Below are 21,376 nucleotides of genomic sequence, written 5' to 3' on the forward strand. Positions count from 1 at the left end.
ATGTCCTAGTACTGAAATAACTAAGTATGATTACCACACAAGATACACATGGTAAAATATGTAAATAATATATGTATTAGTACTGCAAGAACTAAGTATGTTTAAAGTGAAAATTAAAGTACCATGATTGTCACACACACACTAGGTGTGGCTAAATTATTCTCTGCATTTGACCCATCACCCTTGATCACCTCCTGGGAGGTGAGGGGAGCAGTGAGACCACAAGAATACACATGGAAAAAAAGATGTAAATAATATATGTACTAGTACTGCAATAACTAAGTATGTTTACCACACAAGAATAAAACATGGTAAAATATATGTAAATAGCATACACTGTTGGCGGCAATGCACTTTTTGCATCTTTTTACGCACTGAAATCAGAAAGAACGCACATTTTTGAAAGTCTGCGCGTCCCCAGCACGTTTTTTTTACCGACCCTGCCTTCACCCCGTTTTTATTGGTTGTCTTCAAAGTAATTTACTTTCCGGTATGATTTCTCAAATTTTGATTCGCCAAAAAGTTTATCAATCACAAATACTGCCTCAGTTTGCACTGGGACAACTTTACCGTGAGGGGATGTCAAAAGAAAGACTTCATGGTAAACGCTAAGGTGAGTGTAAAGTCAACCTTTTTAACTTCATCCTGTGCCAAGACTCCAGTAAATGAGTTGTTTTAGTCTTTGTGAGTCAATGGAAACTTCAATTTTATCTCTCGCTGGATCGACATCACTCGAGGATAGAGACAGGCTAGCTGTTAGCTTCAAGCTAACCAGCACCCGACCAGACCCCTCCACTCCAAAAACATACTTTGCAGGTCAACAAACCGGGCAAATATGTGCCTTTTGAAGTGTTAATGTACGAGGAGTGTTCAAAAGGAGTCTCTTGGAGAAGTGGCTGACAGTTTAGCAAGTGTCGCTCGCATCGCTGACAGTGATGTCATCACCGTCATTGTTTACTGAAGCAGAGATGCTGACTGTGCGTTATGATAAACGCGCATGCGTCACCAGGCTCTGCTTTTTACCGATAGACTTATCAGATTTTATTTTTTTATTATCTATAGCAGGGGTGTCAAATGTGTGGCCCGGAGGCCATTTGCAGCCCGCAGCTAATGTTTTAAAGGCCCTTGGCACATTCTAAAAATACTATTAAAATAAACAAAAAAATAAAAGTGGAATAAAAAAGCTTACATGTGAAATGTAATTTAAGAAAAAGTTGCAATGTTGAATAAAACAAAGCTGTTTTTTTTCTTTAAAACTGTCATTGCTCAAAACATAATATTGAATCAAAATTAATGTTTTTATGAATTATTGACCTATCCAAAGCTCTGATTACTTCACATCAAAGATTCCACTTTGAAAAATATTTTTTGTGGAAGATTTTGCATATCTTGTGTGTTTGCCATAAAAAACAGTTTTATTTGACAAAAAGGGCAGAAAACAAACAGACAAAACCAACATAAAAAAACAACAACCAAAACTTAGAATTGACGGATAGATCTGAAGTTGATGTAGACCAGGGGTGTCAAACTCATTTTAGCTCAGGGGCCGCATGGAGGAAAATCTATTCCCACGTGGGCCGGAGGGGTAAAACCATGGCATAATAACTTAAAAATACAACTATAACAACTTCAGATTGTTTTCTTTGTTTTACTTTGGCCCAAAATAGAACAAGGACATTCGGAAAATGTACATATCACCAATAATCCTCTTGAAAAAACACTTCAAGTTAGTCAAAAATTCTGAGGAAAAACATTGGTGCAGTTTCAAAAACACCATTAAGAACACAATGAAATTAGACTTAAGCTCAGTGTTTCTACAAACCAATTAAACTTTAAGTCGCAGCCCATCTATGATTGAACAAAAACAAAATGAAGCATACATAAAAACGCTTCTATGTGTTAACTACCTCATTTGTCATTCCCATTGTTGACTTTCTTTAAATTTGCACAGAAGAAAATAATTTTCACAGAACTATATCAATCGTGCAGTGTCTCATCCTACGGAGCCCCTAAAGCAGGGGTGGGCAATTAATTTTCACCGGGGGCCGCATAAGCAACCCGAGCACTGCTGGAGGGCCACACGACAATATTTCAATTAGATTTTGCTCAATATTATTTTTGATATACCGTAAGATAAATAATAATGATGATAATAATAATAATAATTTAATTTAACCTAACTTAACTTTATACAAAAGCAGATTGCTTTTGATGGTCACTTTATCCTGCATTATCCAACATTTTCCCCATCAGATTTGGACAACCATCTGTTGTTAAAAATAGTTTTTAATCATATTTATTTTATATTGTTTTTTATATTGGTTTTATATGTAATTGTTTTTTCTTTTTATTCAGTCATTGGTAGAGCTAAGGATAATATTTGAATATTGTTTTTAATATTGTTGTGCAGCACTTTGGAAACATTTTGTGGTTTAAATGTGCTATATAAATAAAGTGGATTGGATTGTCACAACTGCCAGCTTGTCCCAACACGCATTTACCTCTGTGAGCAAGTCATTACCTGTGGTTGTCTCTTTAATTGACTGCATCAGAGCTCTCATCCAAAGTTAGCGAAAAACAGTCCATGTCTCCGGGCATTATCAGCGCAACAAAGTCCAATAAGCACTCCTTAATAAACTCTCCGTCAGAAAACGCCTTACTTTTTCTGGCGCTTTTGTGAGAAATTACGAAACTTGTCCTGACGGCTGCATCTCTGGGGGTGTGAAATATGGCACAAAGTCCTTGTGGGGTTTGCAGTTTTACCATCAACGCATCAGCCTCCCTTGCGCGCGCTTCATCAGACACATTCCGGTATTTTCCCTCGTGTTTCTTCGTGTAGTGGCGATTAAAATGATATTTAAACACAGCAACCTGTGTACCACACATTAAGCACACGGCTTTACCATTAATTTATGTAAAGAAATACTTGGCAGTCCATGTCTTGTTGGAAACACGCCATTCCTCATCAACTTTTCTTTTTTTAGCGTCTCATCACTTGTCTCTATGCACCTTCACTCACAGGTTCCCCCCGGACATACGGCATAAATAACACATTTCAAAATAAAAGCAGCACAGTTGTATTGCGCGCACGACATAGATGTTTTTTAAACTTTATTTTGTCATTTGTAATTGCGCCGTTCAATTCACTCACAATCGCACACACGCATACGTCCACACGGAAGTTGTACAAATAACGCGTTTCAAAACAAAAGCAGCACCGTTGTATTGCACACTCGACATAGATACTTTTTGAAATTTATTTTGTAATTTATGATTGGCCTCACGCGGGCCGGACAGGGATGCGCAAAGGGCCGGATGCGGCCCGCACAATGCCCAGGTCTGCCCTAAAGGGACATGGATGTTTTGCGAGATCTCGCAATACTTTTTGCGAGATCTCGCAAAATGTTTTTTTCCTATGTCAGTGAACCGGAAGTAAAACAGACACAGCAATGGAGGAGCGGGAGCATGCGGGAGCCTACCCATCATCTGTGCTCTGTTGTGGGACCATTATACGATTTGATGCCTTTATATCTAGGCCAGGGGTGCTCATTACGTTGATCGCGATCTACCAGTCGATCGCAGCCAGGCATTAAAAAAAATAGTCCTAAAAATGAGCGATCATAAATCTTCACTATGACGTCACTTTCGTTACTTGATTGACATTCACGGCACCCGAGGGTCTTTTGAGATGACGCTGCTGCCAGCTCATTATTAAGAAAAAATTACCGACAGGAAGGCGAGAAACTCTTTTTATTTCAACAGACTGGCGCCGTACCTGTCGTCAAAACTCCAAAGACCGACTGCACAGTTGCACAATAAAAGCTCTGCTTCATGCTGCCTGCGCTAACAAAATAAGAGTCTCAGAAAGCTGGCGTGCACAAGCTAGCAAGCTACGGAGTTTGCCGCCAATGTATTTCTTGTAAAGTGTATACAAAGGAGTACGGAAGCTGGACAAATAAGATGCCAAAAACCAACCACTTCCATGTGGTATTGGACAGAAAGGAGGACTTTTTTTCTCCTCCATTTGAATATGCGGACGTTATCAGCACCACTGTCTGATTCCTATCAATGCAATTCATCAGAATCAGGTAATACACCAACTTATATTCTTGTCTTCATGAAAGAAAGAAATATATATGTGTTAAACATGCTTGCATTATCTTTAAACACATTTAACTTGTTAACAATATTAACTATATGTGTTAAACATGCTTGTATTATCTTTAAACACCTTTAACTTGTTAACAATATTAACTATATGTGTTAAACATGCTTGTATTATCATCAAACACCTTTAACTTGTTAACATTATTAACTATTTGTGTTAAACATGCTTGCATTATCTTTAAACACCTTTAACTTGTTAACAATATTAACTATATGTATTAAACATTCTTCTATTGTCATTAAACACCTTTAATTTATTAACAATATTAACTATATGTGTTAAACATGCTTGCATTATCATTAAACACCTTTAACTTGTTAACAAAAACATATACTTCATAAATAAGTAAATATAAATTATATATATGAATGAGGTAGATCCCCGCGACTTGATCAATTGAAAAGGAGCTTGCCTGCAGAAAAAGTGTGAGCACCCCTGTCTTAGGCCAATACTAAAATAGAAATCAATAAACTCCTCCCACGGATGATGGGTAGGCTCCTCCATCGCTTTGTCGGTTTCATCTCCGGTTCACCACAGATGTGTCTGTTTTACTTCCGGTTCACTGACATAGGAATAAAACCTTTTGCGAGATCTCGCAAAACATTTTTTTCCCTCCATGTCCCTTTAGGGGCTCCGTAATCATCCAGCATTTTAAGTGAGGTTACCAATTGTTAATTTTACTCCTGTTTCTTTTACATTGGATCAAGGGGGAGGAGCCGCAGCCCCTCTTTACCGCTTGGTATACTTGTTTGCCCCGATATAAACAATTTGCTTGCCTAACAGAATTGCTATTGTGACATCCAATGGACACTTTTAGAACAGCAGTTTCTGTAATTTAAAAATGCAGCTCAATCCTACACTTAGCAAACTCATCTCCCGGGCCGGATTGAACCTGTTCGCGGGCCTGATCCGGCCCTCGGGCCGTACGTTTGATACCCCTGATGTAGACACTAGAGATTTATGCGTTAAATAAATGTATGTATGCCCTGGCACACGATTATCATCATTTGATGACCGAAGCAAAAAACGTTTTACACTTTTATACTGAAATAAATACACCTACAACTTATTAAATACAAATATAGAAAAAACTACCGGCAGCGGTAAAGTTTAGATTCATGAAGGAAAGAAGAAAGTGAATGAATGTTTATTACTGAATAAATTTACGTATGCATAAAAATGTGTTTTCTTTTGTATTATTTTTTAATGAACAATAACGTTTATGACAACCTTTTTCCAAAAAATAATATAGAATGTGAGTTATAACAGGATGATTCATACATTTATCATTTGTTTTCAAAACGGTTATAAGAAGTGGGACCCCAAACATTTACTGTGGGACCCCATTTTTATGACTTGATGGGGTCTCTGGGACCCAGTTTTGAAAATTCCTAGCGCCAAAACCGAATATATGTACTAGTACTGCAATAACTAAGTATGTTTACCATACAAGAATACACATGGTAAAATATATGTAAATAATATATGTACTAGTACTGCAATAACTCAGTTTGTTTACCACACAAGAATACATATTAAAATATACGTAAATAATATATGTACTAGTACTGCAATAACTAAGTATGTTTACCACACAAGAATACACATGGTACAATATATGTAAATTATATATGTACTAGTACTGCAATAATTATTTTTTTATATTATTAATTATAATATAAAAAACACATCTACCTCAGTATTAATAATATAAAGTAGTGAACTAAGTAGTGAACTACAACTAAGTACTAGATGCACAGAAGTGGTTTTGGGACCTTAATACTGAGCTAGGTAGAGAACTAAGACTAAATACTAGATGCACAGAAGTGGTTTTGGGACCTTAATACCATCCACAAGTACTTGCTCCACAAAGACTACATGAGTAAACCTTTCAAAACGCAATAAACCTGTAATTTCTTTCCTATTGTAATTGGAAGGTGAATAACAGGTCAATAAAATACTCTCAATATTTGTTTGCAAAAACTGCACTTCAATAAATATTGAACATCTTGAAGAGCAGTTTTAACCCCCCCCTGAAAAACTGGGTCAGGTGGTTTGTTTTGTTGTCTATTTTGTTGCCGTTTGCAATTGATAATATCTAATGCCTTTTAATGCAAATTAAAGCCTTAATTTGAAGGGAAAAGAAAAATATTTCATGACTTTTAATGACCCGTAGAAACTCTACTTTGTACTGAAGAAATTGCCAAAAAAACAACTAATACAATTACAAAAAATAAATAGAAATATTGAAGTTGACCAGACCGGAAATTTGTGCATTTTTACAGGTTTTAAAATGACAGGAAAAATAATACATCATGGGAATCATCTTTACAAGACCTGTCTGAATAAATTCATTTTTAAATGTTGTACACTATAACAATAAATGGTATTAATACTAGGGATGTCCGATAATGGCTTTTTGCCGATATCCGATATTGTCCAACTCTTAATTACAGATACCGATATCAACCGATACCGCTATATATACAGTCGTGGAATTAACACATTATTATGCCTAATTTGGACAACCAGGTATGGTGAAGATAAGGTCCTTTTTTTTTTTAAATTAATAAAATAAAATAAGAAATAAATTAAAAACATTTTCTTGAATAAAAAAGAAAGTAAAACAATATAAAAACAGTTACATAGAAAGTAGTAATTAATGAAAATGAGTAAAATTAACTGTTAAAGGTTAGTACTATTAGTGGACCAGCAGCACGCACAATCATGTGTGCTTACGGACTGTATCCCTTGCAGACTGTATTGTTATATATTCATATATGAGGTAGGAACCAGAATATTAATGACAGAAAGAAACAACCCTTTTTTGTGAATGAGTGTAAATGGGGGAGGGAGGTTTTTCGGGTTGGTGTACTAATTGTAAGTGTCTTGTGATTTTTATGTTGATTTAATAATTTTAAAAAACGATACCGATAATTTCCGATATTACATTTTAAAGCATTTATTGACATCTCTAATTACTACCCACAGTAAAACTGTCGATTAGTATTACCGTTATAAATAAAAATGGTTAAAAAAAAACATGATTGATAAACTCAGACCGACGAGCACTAGCTCGCTTAAATGCTAACTTGAATACAAGACAGTCTCTACATTAAAAAAAAACAACAAAATGAACTTGTCTAAAACACCAAATAAAACTTAATGATTTATTTTGGGATCCCTGAGTACAGAGGAGAAAAGTTTATGCTGCTACAGAAAGAAAGAAAGAAAGAGGAAGAAAAAGTGAGAGAGACAAAAGTTTTTAAGATGTTTATATCTGCTTTGGGAAATGTGCTCTAAGAAGTCTAAAAGTAATATAAAACAGTGGCGTACAACTTTATTAACATTACGTGAACTCGCATTAAGTCTAAAAAACATTTACAAATTAAAGTGGTAAAAAATAAACATTTACCTATATGGCTCTTAGGCATTGGGAATAATATTTAATGTTTCTTCTGCCAAAAAAGTATATTGTGTGTTGATTTAGTATAGTTTTATTTTAAATACAACTTGGTTAAAAGATGTTTGTGTGTATAAATACACGTTATGGGCAGGTCAATACCACACAATTAATTTTCATATAGTTACATTTCTAGTACACAAACTACATAAAGTTGTTCAACTGCCACGCTGCCCTGTTTTTCCCCTAAATATTGTTTCGAAGAATCATTAAAGTAGGTCCATGTTGACCTTTGACCTCCCCCGGCCGAACCAAAACAAGTACTTGCAAACATGTTTTATTGTGCGGCCACGCACTTTGTGGACCCCACGAGCTAAACGGGCAGACTTTTATTGTCCGTGTCACGTGGTGAGCGTGATTGTTATAATTATGATTAATAATCAGCACAAGCGCTTAGCAGTTAGCATCTCAGGCTGCTGGGCCGCCAGCACGCTGACATTTTTAAAAACCCTTGACTGAACAAACCACATCAAACACGCTCAACTATCAAATTGTATTGTTTTTATCCGGCACAAAAAGCGTGGCGAACGTATACATAGCTTAAACTAGCTAGCTGCTGATAGCACCATGCTAGCTCAGCTAGCAGTAAGCTGACTTAACACTTTTAGCAACTGCGACATAAATAATCTCACATAAATTAAGTCATGAATAAAAAGAGCCATTTTCGCCCTGTTTGTGCTAAATGGACGTTTCACCCGGAATCCCACCCACAAGACGCGAGGCCTCCTGCTGGAGCCTCGGGACTCGAGTTCCAAGAGAGCCGGGAGGCCTCGACGCAGGCGCCGGACGCCCGACGCCAACAAGCCGCGGCCCAGGTTTAACATGCACTCACCGTCTTTGTTTGGCAGGCTGTGTGTGGTGCGTGTGAGCCGGGATAATGTCGGTCCTTAGCAAGGCACAACGACTACCACCGACGACCGGGGCTGGCGTCCATTTTTTCCGGAGGGAGTCCAAAAAGGTGAGCGTGGACAGCGGGGAGAAAACAACACACACACCGGGCCTGAAATGGAGTGTGTGACGTTCGAAGACCGCCTTTCAGCCCGGAAATATCAAACATACAACTCGAGTAATGTTCTACACACCAACTTCCTCGTTTCAAAGCATTTTGATACCCCAGACTGCCACACACGAGCCGGACTTCACCAGACTGCGATTTTGTAAGAAAATATAAACAACTTCTCACTTTTAAGGCAGCAAATGTAAATGACACTGTGGGAAATTCTCCGACTGCACTTGAAGGCAGCGTCTGGACGTGACGTCGGATAAGAAAGATTGTCACGTGATCAGAAACCAAAAGAAAAAGACAAATATTTACTTTTTCAATTTATTGCAGGAATTCCAATGTCTGTTTTTATTTACACTTGTAATTATGCATAATTAGTACAATACATAATGACAAATACATAATTAATAGATAACATATTATTGTATTTCTGCATAATTAACAACATGTTGTATGTTGTCTGTCTATCTGTGTTGGCCCTGCAATGAGGTGGCGACTTGTCCAGGGTGTACCCCGCCTTCCGCCCGATTGTAGCTGAGATAGGCTCCAGCGCCCCCCGCGACCCCGAAGGGAATAAGCGGTAGAAAATGGATGGATGGATGGAAGTATTTATGAGCCTACAGAAAGTTGGTTTTGAGGGTGATGCTGGGAGACGACTTGGTGCTGCTGCTAGCTTTAGCATCGGCGGCACGCTCCTGGGTTCCCTTGAGGGCCGCTTCCAGGCGACACTTGAGGTGAGGATAGGTGGAGACCAGAGACCTGGCACAGGGACACAAAGTCTCAGGACAGCAAAACACGCTGACAAGATGGAGAAAGCTCTAAAACGTACTTCAAGTACACACTTTTTGGACACATGAACACACAATCATTAGCATTCTAATATTAGCACGCTAGTGTTTTTGCTTATTGTGCAGGTCAGCGTCATACATTGTGTTACTTGCTAGCATGCTAACATTAGTATGCTAGCTTTTGTTAGTAACTTCATAAGTATACACCATAAACATATGTGGGTATTTATTGCATGCTAACGTTAGTATTCTAGCATTAAAAAAAAAACAACCTCAGAGTAAAATATTGTGGTACTTGATGCATGTTACAGTTAGCATTTTAGCATGCTAACTTTAAGCAGGTATTCATGTATTTTGGTATTTCACGGCAGCTAACTTAACACTATTGTTAGCATGTTTACATAGTACTGTTGGCATGCTAGCTTTTTTAGCTCGTTTTGTTCATAATTTTTGTTCCGTGACGCTAAATGGCCAGCGTGCTAACTGTTAGCATTTCAGTTTGACATTCACACAACTTTGTACCTCAAGTGCACACATGTTAAATCAATCGCAAGCATTCTAATAAGAGCATGCTAACTTTTTTTTGCAAATTTTGCAGGCATACACCGCAGCGTCAAATATATTGTGACTTGACAAATTACACCTGTTAGTTTTTTTTAAACTAACTTTGTAGGTAAACACCTCAGTCATATTTTAGTATTTGATGCATGCTAATATTAGCAGGCTGGCATTTGAAAAGCATATTTTCAAATATACACATCCGAATAATATATTTTGGTACTTGATGCATGTTACAGTTAGCATTTTAGGACATTAAAGTTAGCATACTAGCTTTATAGAGCATGTATATGCCTCAGTTTCACTTATTTCACTAATGCTAACTGTATGCATGCTATTGTTAGCATGTTTACATAATACTGTTAGCATGCTAGCTTTTTTAGCTCGTTTTTGTTAATTATTTTTGTTATGTGACGCTAACTGGCCAGCATGCCATTCACACAACTGTGTACCTCAAGTACACACGTGTTAAGTCAATCACAAGCATTCTAATAAGAGCATGCTTTTTTGCAAATTTTGCAGGTATACACCGCAGCGTCAAATATATTGTGACTTGACAAATTATACCTGTTAGCATGCTTGCTTTTTTTTTCTTTAGCAAATTTTGTGCCCTCTGTCATATTTTAGTATTTGATGCATGCTAACATTAGCTGGCTAGCATTTGAACAGCATCTTTTCAATGCTAGCCATCGGAGTAATATACAGTATTTTGGTACTTGATGCATGTTACAGTTAGCATTTTAGCACGTTAAAGTTAGCATGCTAACTTTATAGCATGTATATGCCTGTTTCACGTATTTCACTAATGCTAACTGTAATCATGTTAACATATTACTGTGAGCATGCAAGCTTTTTTAGCTTGTTTAGCTAAATAAATGTGTGACTTGACACTATCTGGCCAGCGTGCTAACTGTTAGCATTTCTGTCTCGTCAGCATTCACACTAATCCAGTTTTACCTGAAGACGTCCGAGTGCTGGGGTCCAAGGCGCATTAGGTCCTTTAGCGCCGCACGGTGTAGCGAGCGAGACGCTGCGTCAGCGGAACACAGCGCATTCTCATCCAGCAGGAAGGAGATGAGTAGAGGAAACAAAATGGCCACCAGCGGGGGACCTGAAGGTCACCCAGAGACACGTTAGGACCGAAAAGCCCACGACTGCTTCTTTGAGATCATGCGGTCCCACTTACGCTGGGACACTTGGGCCGCCTGCACCAGAACCTCCATGGCTCTCAGGCCCTCCAGAACCACCTGCAGATCTTCTGGGCACCCAGGTCGCCGCCCCTCCACCTTCTGGCCAGCAAGCGAGAAGAGCGGTCAGTCAAACTCTGGTCCTGACTGAGGGGCCAGTGAGGTGGTGTACCTGCAGAAACCGCAGCAGTCCAGGTCCAAGGGCCCGGATGTAAGGGACACTCTGCTCCTGTGGGGCCCCAAACAGTGACGCCAGCAGCTGGAAACATCGAGTGGCCTCCTGAAGAACATCAGACTTTCATGATGCTACACATTTTGTGTGTATTTGTACACATACTTTGGATATTTGTACTAACAATGTGTGTATTTGTACTAATATTGTTTATTTTTACTCATATTGTGTGTATTTGTATTAATTTTGTGTATTTGTACACGTTTTTTGTGTATTTGTACACACATTGTGTTTTGATACTAACATATACCCTGTGTACTTGTACTAATAGTGTGTGCATTTGTACACATGGTGTGTATTTGTACACAATGTGTATTTGTACTAATATTGTGTGTACTTTCTAATATTGTGTGTATTTGTACACAAAACGTGTGTATTTGTACTAACGTATACCGTGTGTATTTGTACTAACATATGTGGATTTGTACACATATTGTGTGTAATTGTACACATTTTGTGTGTATTTGTACTAACATATACCGCATGTATTTTTACACATATTGTGTGTATTTGTACTAATATTGTGTGTATTTGTACTAACATATACCTGAAGAACATCAGACTTTCATGGTGCTACACTCTGCTCACACCACACCTACTACCACCAAATACTATGTATATATTGTGTGTATTTGTAGTAACATATACCCTGTGTATTTGTACTAACATTGTTTGTATACATATACCGTGTGTATTTGTACAAATATTGTGTGTATTTTGTACAAATATGTGCATTTGTACTAATATTTTGTGTGTATTTGTCAAAATACTTATCTACCGTTTTAACTTAGTGCAGGCCATGTGATCCACTAACTCAATGCAGGTCATGTGATCAACTAACTCGACACAGGCCATGTGATCTAACTCGGTGCAGGTCATGTAATCAACTAACTCAACACAGGCCATGTGATCTACTAACTAAACGTAGGTCATGTGACCTACTAACTCAATACAGGTCATGTGATATACTAACTCAGTGCAGGTCATGTGATCTACAAACCCTGTTTCCATATGATTTGGGAAATTGTGTTAGATGTAAATATAAACGGAATACAATGATTTGCAAATCATTTTCAACCCATATTCAGTTGAATATGCTACAAAGACAACATATTTGATGTTCAAACTGATAAACTTTTTTGTGTGTGCAAATAATCATTAACTTTAGAATTTGATGCCAGCAACACGTGACAAAGAAGTTGGGAAAGGTGGCAATAAATAATGATAAAGTTGAGGAATGCTCATCAAACACTTATTTGGAACATCCCACAGGTGAACAGGCCAATTGGGAACATGTGGGTGCCATGATTGGGTATAAAAGTAGATTCCATGAAATGCTCAGTCATTCACAAACAAGGATGGGGCGAGGGTCACCACTTTGTCAACAAATGCGTGAGCAAATTGTTGAACAGTTTAAGAAAAACCTTTCTCAACCAGCTATTGCAAGGAATTTAGGGATTTCACCATCTACGGTCCGTAATATCATCAAAGGGTTCAGAGAATCTGGAGAAATCACTGCACGTAAGCAGCTAAACCCGTGACCTTCAATCCCTCAGGCTGTACTGCATCAACAAGCGACATCAGTGTGTAAAGGATATCACCACATGGGCTCAGGAACACTTTAGAAACCCACTGTCAGTAACTACAGTTGGTCGCTACATCTGTAAGTGCAAGTTAAAACTCTCCTATGCAAGGCGAAAACCGTTTATCAACAACACCCAGAAACACCGTCGGCTTCGCTGGGCCTGAGCTCATCTAAGATGGACTGATACAAAGTGGAAAAGTGTTCTGTGGTCTGACGAGTCCACATTTCAAATTGTTTTTGGAAACTGTGGACGTCGTGTCCTCCGGACCAAAGAAGAAAAGAACCATCCGGATTGTTATAGGCGCAAAGTTGAAAAGCCAGCATCTGTGATGGTATGGGGGTGTATTAGTGCCCAAGACATGGGTAACTTACACATCTGTGAAGGCACCATTAATGCTGAAAGGTTCACACAGGTTTTGGAGCAACATATGTTGCCATCCAAGCAACGTAACCATGGACGCCCCTGCTTATTTCAGCAAGACAATGCCAAGCCACGTGTTACATCAACGTGGCTTCATAGTAAAAGAGTGCGGGTACTAGACTGGCCTGCCTGTAGTCCAGACCTGTCTCACATTGAAAATGTGTGGCACGTTATGAAGCCTAAAATACAACGGAGACCCCAGGACTGTTGAACAACTTAAGCTGTACATCAAGCAAGAATGGGAAAGAAGCAAGAATGGGAAAGAATTCCACCTGAGAAGCTTCAAAAATGTGTCTCCTCAGTTCCCAAACGTTTACTGAGTGTTGTTAAAAGGAAAGGCCATGTAACACAGTGGTGAACATGCCCTTCCCCAACTACTTTGGCACGTGTTGCAGCCATGAAATTCTAAGTTAATTATTATTTGCAAAAAAAAAAAAAAGTTTATGAGTTTGAACATAAAATATCTTGTCTTTGTAGTGCATTCAATTGAATATGGGTCAAAAAGGATTTGCAAATCATTGTATTCCGTTTATGTTTACATCTAACACAATTTCCCAACTCATATGGAAACGGGGTTTGTACCAACTCGGTGCAGGTCATGTGATCAAGTAACTCGACACAGGCAACGTGATCTACTAACTCGGTGCAGGTCATGTGATTAGGTAACTCGACACAGGCAATGTGATCTACTAACTCAACACAGGCCATGTGATCTACTAACTTAGTGCAGGTCATGTGATCTACTAACTCAGTCCAGGTCATGTGATCTACTAACTCAGTGCAGGTCATGTGATCTACTAACTCGACACAGGTAATGTGATCTACTAACTTAGCGCAGGCCGTATGATCTACTAACTAAACATAGGCCATGTGACCTACTAACTCAATACAGGTAATGTGATCTACTAACTCAGTGTAGGCCATGTGATCTACTAACTTAGTGCAGGCCATGTGATCTACTAACTCAGTGCAGGCCATGTGATGTACTAACTCAGTGCAGGTCATGTGATCTACTAACTCGACACAGGTAATGTGATCTACTAACTTAGTGCAGGCCATGTGATCTACTAACTAAACTTAGGCCAGGTGTCCTACTAACTCAATACAGGTAATGTGATCTACTAACTCAGTGTAGGTCATGTGATCTACTAACTCAGTGTAGGTCATGTGATCTACTAACTCGACACAGGTCACGTGATCTACTAACTCAGCGCAGGCCATGTGATCTACTAACTCAGCGCAGGCCATGTGATCTACTAACTCAATGCAGGCCACGTGATCTACTAACTCAGTGCAGGCCATGTGATCTACTAACTAAACATAGGTCATGTGTCCTACTAACTCAATACAGGTAATGTGATCTACTAACTCAGTGTAGGTCATGTGATCTACTAACTAGACACAGGTCACGTGATCTACTAACTTAGCGCAGGCCATGTGATCTACTAACTCAGTGCAGGCCATGTGATCTAGTGTTTTAAGTGGAAGTGTGCCTGTGAGAGAAGGTTCAATAGGGATCAAGTACAGGACCCGTGGCTTTGCAATGTTGACTTGAACAACTAAGTGTCGCCAAAGACTAGATCAGGTGTTGTGAAACTTTTACAGCCTGATAATTGTGTTTTTTAGAAAGGACTATGCCTCAGCCGGGTCACAGACCAAGCAGTCCCCAGAGTCCCTTGCTAGCCTTGCTGGCCCAGAGACCGAGGCTATCAATAGCCCGGCACACAGCTGGCTTGTCAGCTGATTCCTTTGAGATCTTGTTTTGATGGAGGAGCTGCAGGTGGTGGTCTTGGGTGGTGTTGGGTGCACACACGGTCACTGACCCCCGGGTCCTTGGCGTCCATGCTGCTGGAGAAGCGTTGCAGAGTGAGCGCGTGCAGGGGCTGCACCACACAAACACTTGGACCAGCTGACAGCAGGAAGACAGTCAGAGCTGTGAGCAGGATGACACCATCCACACCGCTAGACCCTGAATGCAACACACACACACACACACTCATTGCTAGCTTGATGCTAATTTACATAGCATTTGCCATAGACAGGCTACTATTAGCATTAGTGAATTTACATGACGATTTCAACACCTGAAAACTACATCTCAGATGTTACAATCAAACAGCGGCTGTCTAATAAGCACAATACTTACAGTATAACAACTTTGTAGGGTGCAACATAACACATTCAGCTTCATGAAAAAAAGCTACTGCCATCTAAGGTCTTGGAGGTGCAACTGCAATGCAAATAAGACTCAAATGGAGTCCCAGTCTTCCTGGATGACTCCTGGAGTGTGTACCAGTGTTCCACAGGTCTAGGAGGGTGCTGAGAGCCGAGCGCAGCATCACTTTCCAAGCCCCGCCGCTCTTCTCCTGGCGACTCATGGAGGATGTCAACACCGTCTTCAGTGCTTGCAGAAGCGCCCGGACCACTTGCCAGGGTCCGCTCCTTGAGCCCAACTCCAGGGTCTCAGGCAAAGGGCACAAGTGTGCTTCTGTACTGTGGACTGCTAGCAGAAGACATGGTTACAGGTCATGACAGGTCGGGTCAGGTCGGACGGACACCTTAAGGGGTCTGTGGCTGTTACCGGAGCGCGTGCCAGCGGGTGGGAGCGCTAACTCCCGCAGGACTCCCAGCAGCAGGTAGAGGACGGTCGGCAGGATGGACACACTTCCTGCAGGACAAGCATCAGAGCGTTTGATTGTCTGGTCAGCACGGTGACATCATCAGCATAGTAGTCACCTTCTGGCGAGCAGATGGACGGCAGCTGAGACAGGACACACACGGCAGACGCCAGCAGGTGACAATCGCCGTCATCCAGACTCCACGGGGTACCGGCAGGACCTGGACACACCTTCACAGATCCTGTCACGGTTCACAGGTGAGAAGCGGCGTGCCTCACCTGTCGGTCGGCTTCCGGACAGTTTGGGACTGAGTCTCGGGAGCTTGCGGACCAGCACGCAGAGGCAGATCTCCAACGCTCCGAAGACCAGCGAGCGTCCGGGTATCAGACCGCCCGTGTCCCTCCCCTCCCCAAACTCTGGCACGGTCTCCTTCTCGGAAGCGCCGTCATCCACTGAGGAGCAAGACTGTCTGAATGAGGTCTTCTAGAAGGACACACCAATGGAGGAGGTCTCACCTTCTGCACTGTGTCGCTTTTCTCTGATGTGCTCCTGAGTGGACGTCACGATCTGACTCAGCAAGTCCAACATGGCCGCCTGGATGGCCACCGACTCTCTGGTGACCATCAGCCTATGGAGCACGCCGAGCAGCTCCACGCTCAGAACCTACACAAAGTCCAACTGAGAGCAGGTTCTTGTGTGTGGATGAAGGTGTGTCCTACCTGGTCTCTGGCCACCGTGGCTCGAGTCCAGGGGACGTCCAGCAGCGTCTGCAGCCCTTGCAGACAGGAAGCGATGTTCTCTGTCTGCTCCTCGGAGTGAGGAGAACACAGGAAGTGCACGCTGAGACCTGACACACACACAGGCGACGTGAGCAGGGACAACAAAGGATCCCGTCAAAGTCCTGGCACGTTTACCTAGGATGAGGTGCAGGCGCTCCACGTTGATGTCCTCCGCACTCTTGGCCCTGCCCAACGAGCCGCTGTGGCCCATGGAGGTAGGCGTGACCGGTCTGGACAGGTTAGCGGGGCCGTCGTCAGAAATCACGAAACCTGGAACACACCGGACACGCATGTAATACTTGTCCCTATGGAGGAAGACAAGGAGCATGAGGACAAGGAGCAGCAGGGGGAGGAGGATGGAAAGAGGAGAAGAAGAAGGAGGAGGAGGATGGGGTGGAGAAGAAAAAGGAGAATAATGGGAGGAGGAGGATGGGGAGGAAAAGAAGAAGGAGAAAGAGGAGGGTGGGAGGAGAAGAAGTAGGAGTGGGAGGAGGAGAAGAAAGAGAAGGGGGAGGATGGGAGGAGAAGAAGAAGGAGGATGTGAGGAGAAAAGAAGGAGGGGGAGAAGAAGGAGGATGGGTTGGAGAAGAAGAGGAAGGAGGAGGAGGATGGGGAGGAGGAAGATGATGGGAGGAGGAAAAGAAGGAGAGGGACGAGAAGGAGGATGGGGTGGAGAAGAGGAAGAAAGAGGAGGATGGGGTGGAGAAGAGGAAGAAGGAGGAGGAAGAGGATGGGAGGAGAAGAAGAGGGAGGACGAGGAGGGGATGGGTAGAGAAGAAGAGGAAGAAGGAGGAGGAGGATGGGAGGAGAAGAAGAAGGAGGAGGAGGAGGGGGATGGGTGGCGAATAAGAAGGAGGATAGGAGGAGAATAATAAGGGGGAGGATGGGGAGGAGAAGAAAGAGAAAGAGGAGGAAGAGGATGGGAGGAAAAGAAGGAGGGGGATGGGAGGAGAAGGATGAGGATGGGGAGGAGAAAAAGGAGAAGGATGGAGGAGGAGAAGAAAGAGAAGGAGGAGGATGGGAGGAGAAGGAGGATGGGAGGAGGAGAAGAAGGAGGAGGAAGAGGAGGAGGGGGATGGGTGGTGAATAAGGAGGATAGGAGGAGAATAATAAGGGGGAGGATGGGGAAGAGAAGAAAGAGGAGGAAGAGGATGGGAGGAAAAGAAGGAGGGGGATGGGAGGAGAAGGATGAGGATGGGGAGGAGAAAAAGGACAAGGATGGAGGAGGAGAAGAAAGAGGAGGAGGATGGGAGAAGAAGAAGAAGGAGGAGGATGGGAGGAGAAGAAGGAGGAGGAAGGTAGGAGGCGGAGAAGAAGAAGGAAGATGGGAGGAGGAGAAGAAGGAAAAGGAGGAGGATGATGGGGAGGAGAAGAAGAAGAGGACGATGAGGAGGAGAAGAAGGAGGAAAAATAGGATGATAGGGAGGAGGATGTGGGAGGAGAAGAAGAAGGAGGAGGATGATGACGGGGAGTAGAAGAAAAAGGAGAAAAAGGAAGAGGAGGACGATGGGAGGAGAAGAAAAATGAGAAGGAGGAGAATGGGAGGAGAAGGAGGAGGAGGATGGGAGTAGAAGAAGGAGGATGGGGTGGCGAAGAAGAAAAAAGAGGAGGATGGGAGAAGAAGAAGAAGGAGGAGGAGGATGGGAGAAGAAGAGGAAGGAGGATTGGAAGGCCAATAACAAGTAGGAGGAGTATGGGAGGAGAAGATGGAGGAGACAAAAGAGGAGAAGATGGAGGATGATGAGGAGGAGACAAAGGAGGATGATGAGGGGCAAGAGCTGACCTGTGCTTTGGAGCCAGAGTGAGGTGGCGTGCAAGATGGTAGCCCATGAGGAGGAGAAGTGAGTCCTGGTCTGGTTGGCTGTTTGTGAAGAGTAGAAGGAACCTCCTGCTGATACACAATTACATGTGACATATACATGATATCACTCACTACATCTATACTATTTGTGATATCACTCACTACACCTATACTGTACATGATATCACTCACTACATCTATACTGTACATGATATCACTCACTACATTTATACTGTATGTGATATCACTCACTACATTTATACTGTTTGTGAAGAGTAGAAGGAACCTCCTGCTGATACACAATTACATGTGACATACATATCACTCACTACATCTATACCCGTTTGTGATATCACTCACTACATCTATACTGTGTGATATCATTCACTAGACCTATACTGTACATCATATCACTCACTACATCTATACTGTACATAACACTCACTACATCTATATTGTATATGACACATGATATCACGCACTACATCCTGTATATCCTAAATCTATAATACATAAATAATATATATATACTGTATATACATACATTTACAAACTATATGACTATATAGTTGATAGCTTAGCACGTTTACCTATTGTAAATTACTTTTGTACAATAGAAGAAATTGTGTGCTTATTGGAGGTAATTTAGATGTTTACTGGCTGTCTAGCTTTGCAGAAGTAAATACTGTGCTTGTATCGCACATGATATCATACACATGTAAGACGCTGCAGGACTGCTTGTATGGCACACGATATCCCACACAAGTAAACATGCTGCAGATCTTCTTGTATCGCACATGATATCACACACAAACACTCTCCAAGACTGCTTGCATCGCACATGATCTCACACAAGTAAACACACTGCAGGACTGCTTGTATCGTACATGATATCACACACAAGTAAACACGCTGCAGGACTGCTTGAATCGCACATATCACACACAAGTAAACACTCTGCAGGACTGCTTGTATTGTCGATGATATTACTCACAAATTAAACACGCTGCAGTACTGCTTGTATCGCACATGATATCACACACAAGTAAGGTGCCGTAAGACTATTTGTATCGCACATGATATCACACACGTAAACAGGCTGCAGGACTGCTTGTATCGCACTTGATATCACACACATGTAAACACTCTGCAGGACTGCTTGTATCGCACATGATATCACACAAGTAAACACGCTGCAGGACTGCTTGTATCGTACATGATATCACACAAGTAAATGCGTTGCAGGACTACCTTTTTCACACATGATATCACACACACAAGTATATGCGCTGTAGGACTGCTCGTATCGTACATTATATCACACATTTGACTTGCAAACCTGTGGAATCTGGGGCCAAAAAAATATGGAATGGGGACAATTCAAAGTGCGTGCAGTGGAAAGCGTCCGACCTGTATCAGACACGTGGTCCCGCGGGAGCATCAAGGCACTGCAGTCCTGCAGCGCCGCCAACCACAGGCGGCTCAACTTGGCCAGGTCGGCTTGGACCAGTGCCAGTAGGCTCGGCCCTCCGGACTCGGAGTCGGTCCTACCCGGGCCCGTCTCCCGTCCACTCCTGCGGACGGCCACGATGTAGACCTGACAGGAGCACAGGTCAGGCACGGCACAATCCAAAAGACATGACGTGGCATCACCTGTGCCCAGGCCTTGAGGACAGCCAGGGTTTCCATGGTAACGGTGGCCTCATTGTACACCTGACTGCACAGGTCGCTGCCGGTCTGGACCTTGGCCAAGGAGCTGGCCAGGAGCTGGTGGACGCGCCTGAGGTCACGGTGGTCGCTGACCACACCGCTCGCTATCCAGGTGCTGCAGACCTGCAGCGGGTCAAAGGTCAGGCACGGAAAGCCTAGCTGCTGGGCAGGTTGGTGATCACCTGACAGGCCTTGGCTGTGACATCAGGAGGTGCGTCAGGACCAAAGGCCGGTCTGAGAGCAGCTCCCACCTACACACACACACACACCTGCATTAGTTCCCTTTGTCACATAGCCCCCCGGTCCCGCACGCTACTTACGTTGGCCTGGTACTGCTCTAGGATCACGTGACCGGGGAACTCGGGTTCCGCGATGGCCGAGAACTGTTGGATGATGACCAGCAGGGTGTGCAGGCCCGCCAGTCGTAGCTGGTCACTGTGGTCTGTCGCCGCCATGAACGCCATGCGGACCAGATCTCCCAGGTGAAGGACCAGGAAGTCTGAGGGGACAAAGAGGCGTGGTGAAGAGAGTCCACAGACCAGACCACGCCAACGAGGCGGCAGTCCTACCCGTGGATGCGTTGGCGCGGCGTGCCTGAGCCAGCGCCAAGTCAAAGTGGGCGGGATCGTCCTTCTGGCACTGCGCCACGATGCGACACACACACTCCATGGCGAAGCGGCGCGTGGACCAGCGCAGCGCCTTGAAAGGGCCGGCAGACTCTGGTCGGGCACTGAAGACGGACGAGTCGTCGTCTTGGACGTTGTCCACCTCCTCCTCGTCTCCGTCCGCCCCGGACAAAGTGCCCCGGTCTGCATGAGTGCACGAGTTGTTGGACGCTGACAGGACGTCTTTGCAGAGCTTGAGCCAGTGTGCCAGCCGGCCGCTGGTGGCACTGGATGCCATCATGTGGACCAGAGTCTCCCGGATGTCCCTCTGGAGCACTGGATCCGACTCCTGGTCCAGCAGAGAGACGAGCGCCCCTTCCAGGCCCACCTCCTTGATGGTGACATCTGCAGGGACACACCATGCTGACGCTGCGGGAAACAAGGATTGTGTGTGTGTG

At 42.8% G+C, this 21,376-nt stretch overlaps 2 protein-coding genes across 2 annotated transcripts in view; both read right to left on the minus strand.

The window, feature by feature from the left end:
• LOC133646757 (E3 ubiquitin-protein ligase HECTD1-like) overlaps positions 1-8,631 on the minus strand; it is a 50,174-nt gene extending 41,543 nt beyond the window's left edge. The window contains 1 exon segment of the mRNA XM_062042496.1: positions 8,464-8,631. The gene's annotated coding sequence lies outside the window, so the exon portion shown is untranslated.
• Positions 8,632-8,960: 329 nt separating this feature from the next.
• The window catches only part of LOC133646762 (HEAT repeat-containing protein 5A-like), a 30,203-nt gene continuing 17,787 nt past the window's right edge, over positions 8,961-21,376 (minus strand). The window contains exons 15-32 of the mRNA XM_062042506.1: positions 20,883-21,323; positions 20,634-20,812; positions 20,496-20,564; positions 20,257-20,436; positions 20,014-20,200; positions 18,586-18,690; positions 16,938-17,072; positions 16,743-16,870; positions 16,539-16,686; positions 16,302-16,475; positions 16,142-16,243; positions 15,987-16,073; positions 15,699-15,908; positions 15,229-15,374; positions 11,340-11,447; positions 11,167-11,269; positions 10,938-11,091; positions 8,961-9,393 (exon numbers count right to left, since the gene is read on the minus strand). Coding sequence (XP_061898490.1) covers positions 9,252-9,393; positions 10,938-11,091; positions 11,167-11,269; positions 11,340-11,447; positions 15,229-15,374; positions 15,699-15,908; positions 15,987-16,073; positions 16,142-16,243; positions 16,302-16,475; positions 16,539-16,686; positions 16,743-16,870; positions 16,938-17,072; positions 18,586-18,690; positions 20,014-20,200; positions 20,257-20,436; positions 20,496-20,564; positions 20,634-20,812; positions 20,883-21,323 — 2,798 coding nt within the window. The 3' untranslated portion in view covers positions 8,961-9,251. The remainder of the gene's footprint in view (positions 9,394-10,937; positions 11,092-11,166; positions 11,270-11,339; positions 11,448-15,228; positions 15,375-15,698; positions 15,909-15,986; positions 16,074-16,141; positions 16,244-16,301; positions 16,476-16,538; positions 16,687-16,742; positions 16,871-16,937; positions 17,073-18,585; positions 18,691-20,013; positions 20,201-20,256; positions 20,437-20,495; positions 20,565-20,633; positions 20,813-20,882; positions 21,324-21,376) is intronic.

This window comes from Entelurus aequoreus, linkage group LG03 (genome assembly GCF_033978785.1).
Source record: "Entelurus aequoreus isolate RoL-2023_Sb linkage group LG03, RoL_Eaeq_v1.1, whole genome shotgun sequence".
Taxonomy (NCBI): domain Eukaryota; kingdom Metazoa; phylum Chordata; class Actinopteri; order Syngnathiformes; family Syngnathidae; genus Entelurus; species Entelurus aequoreus.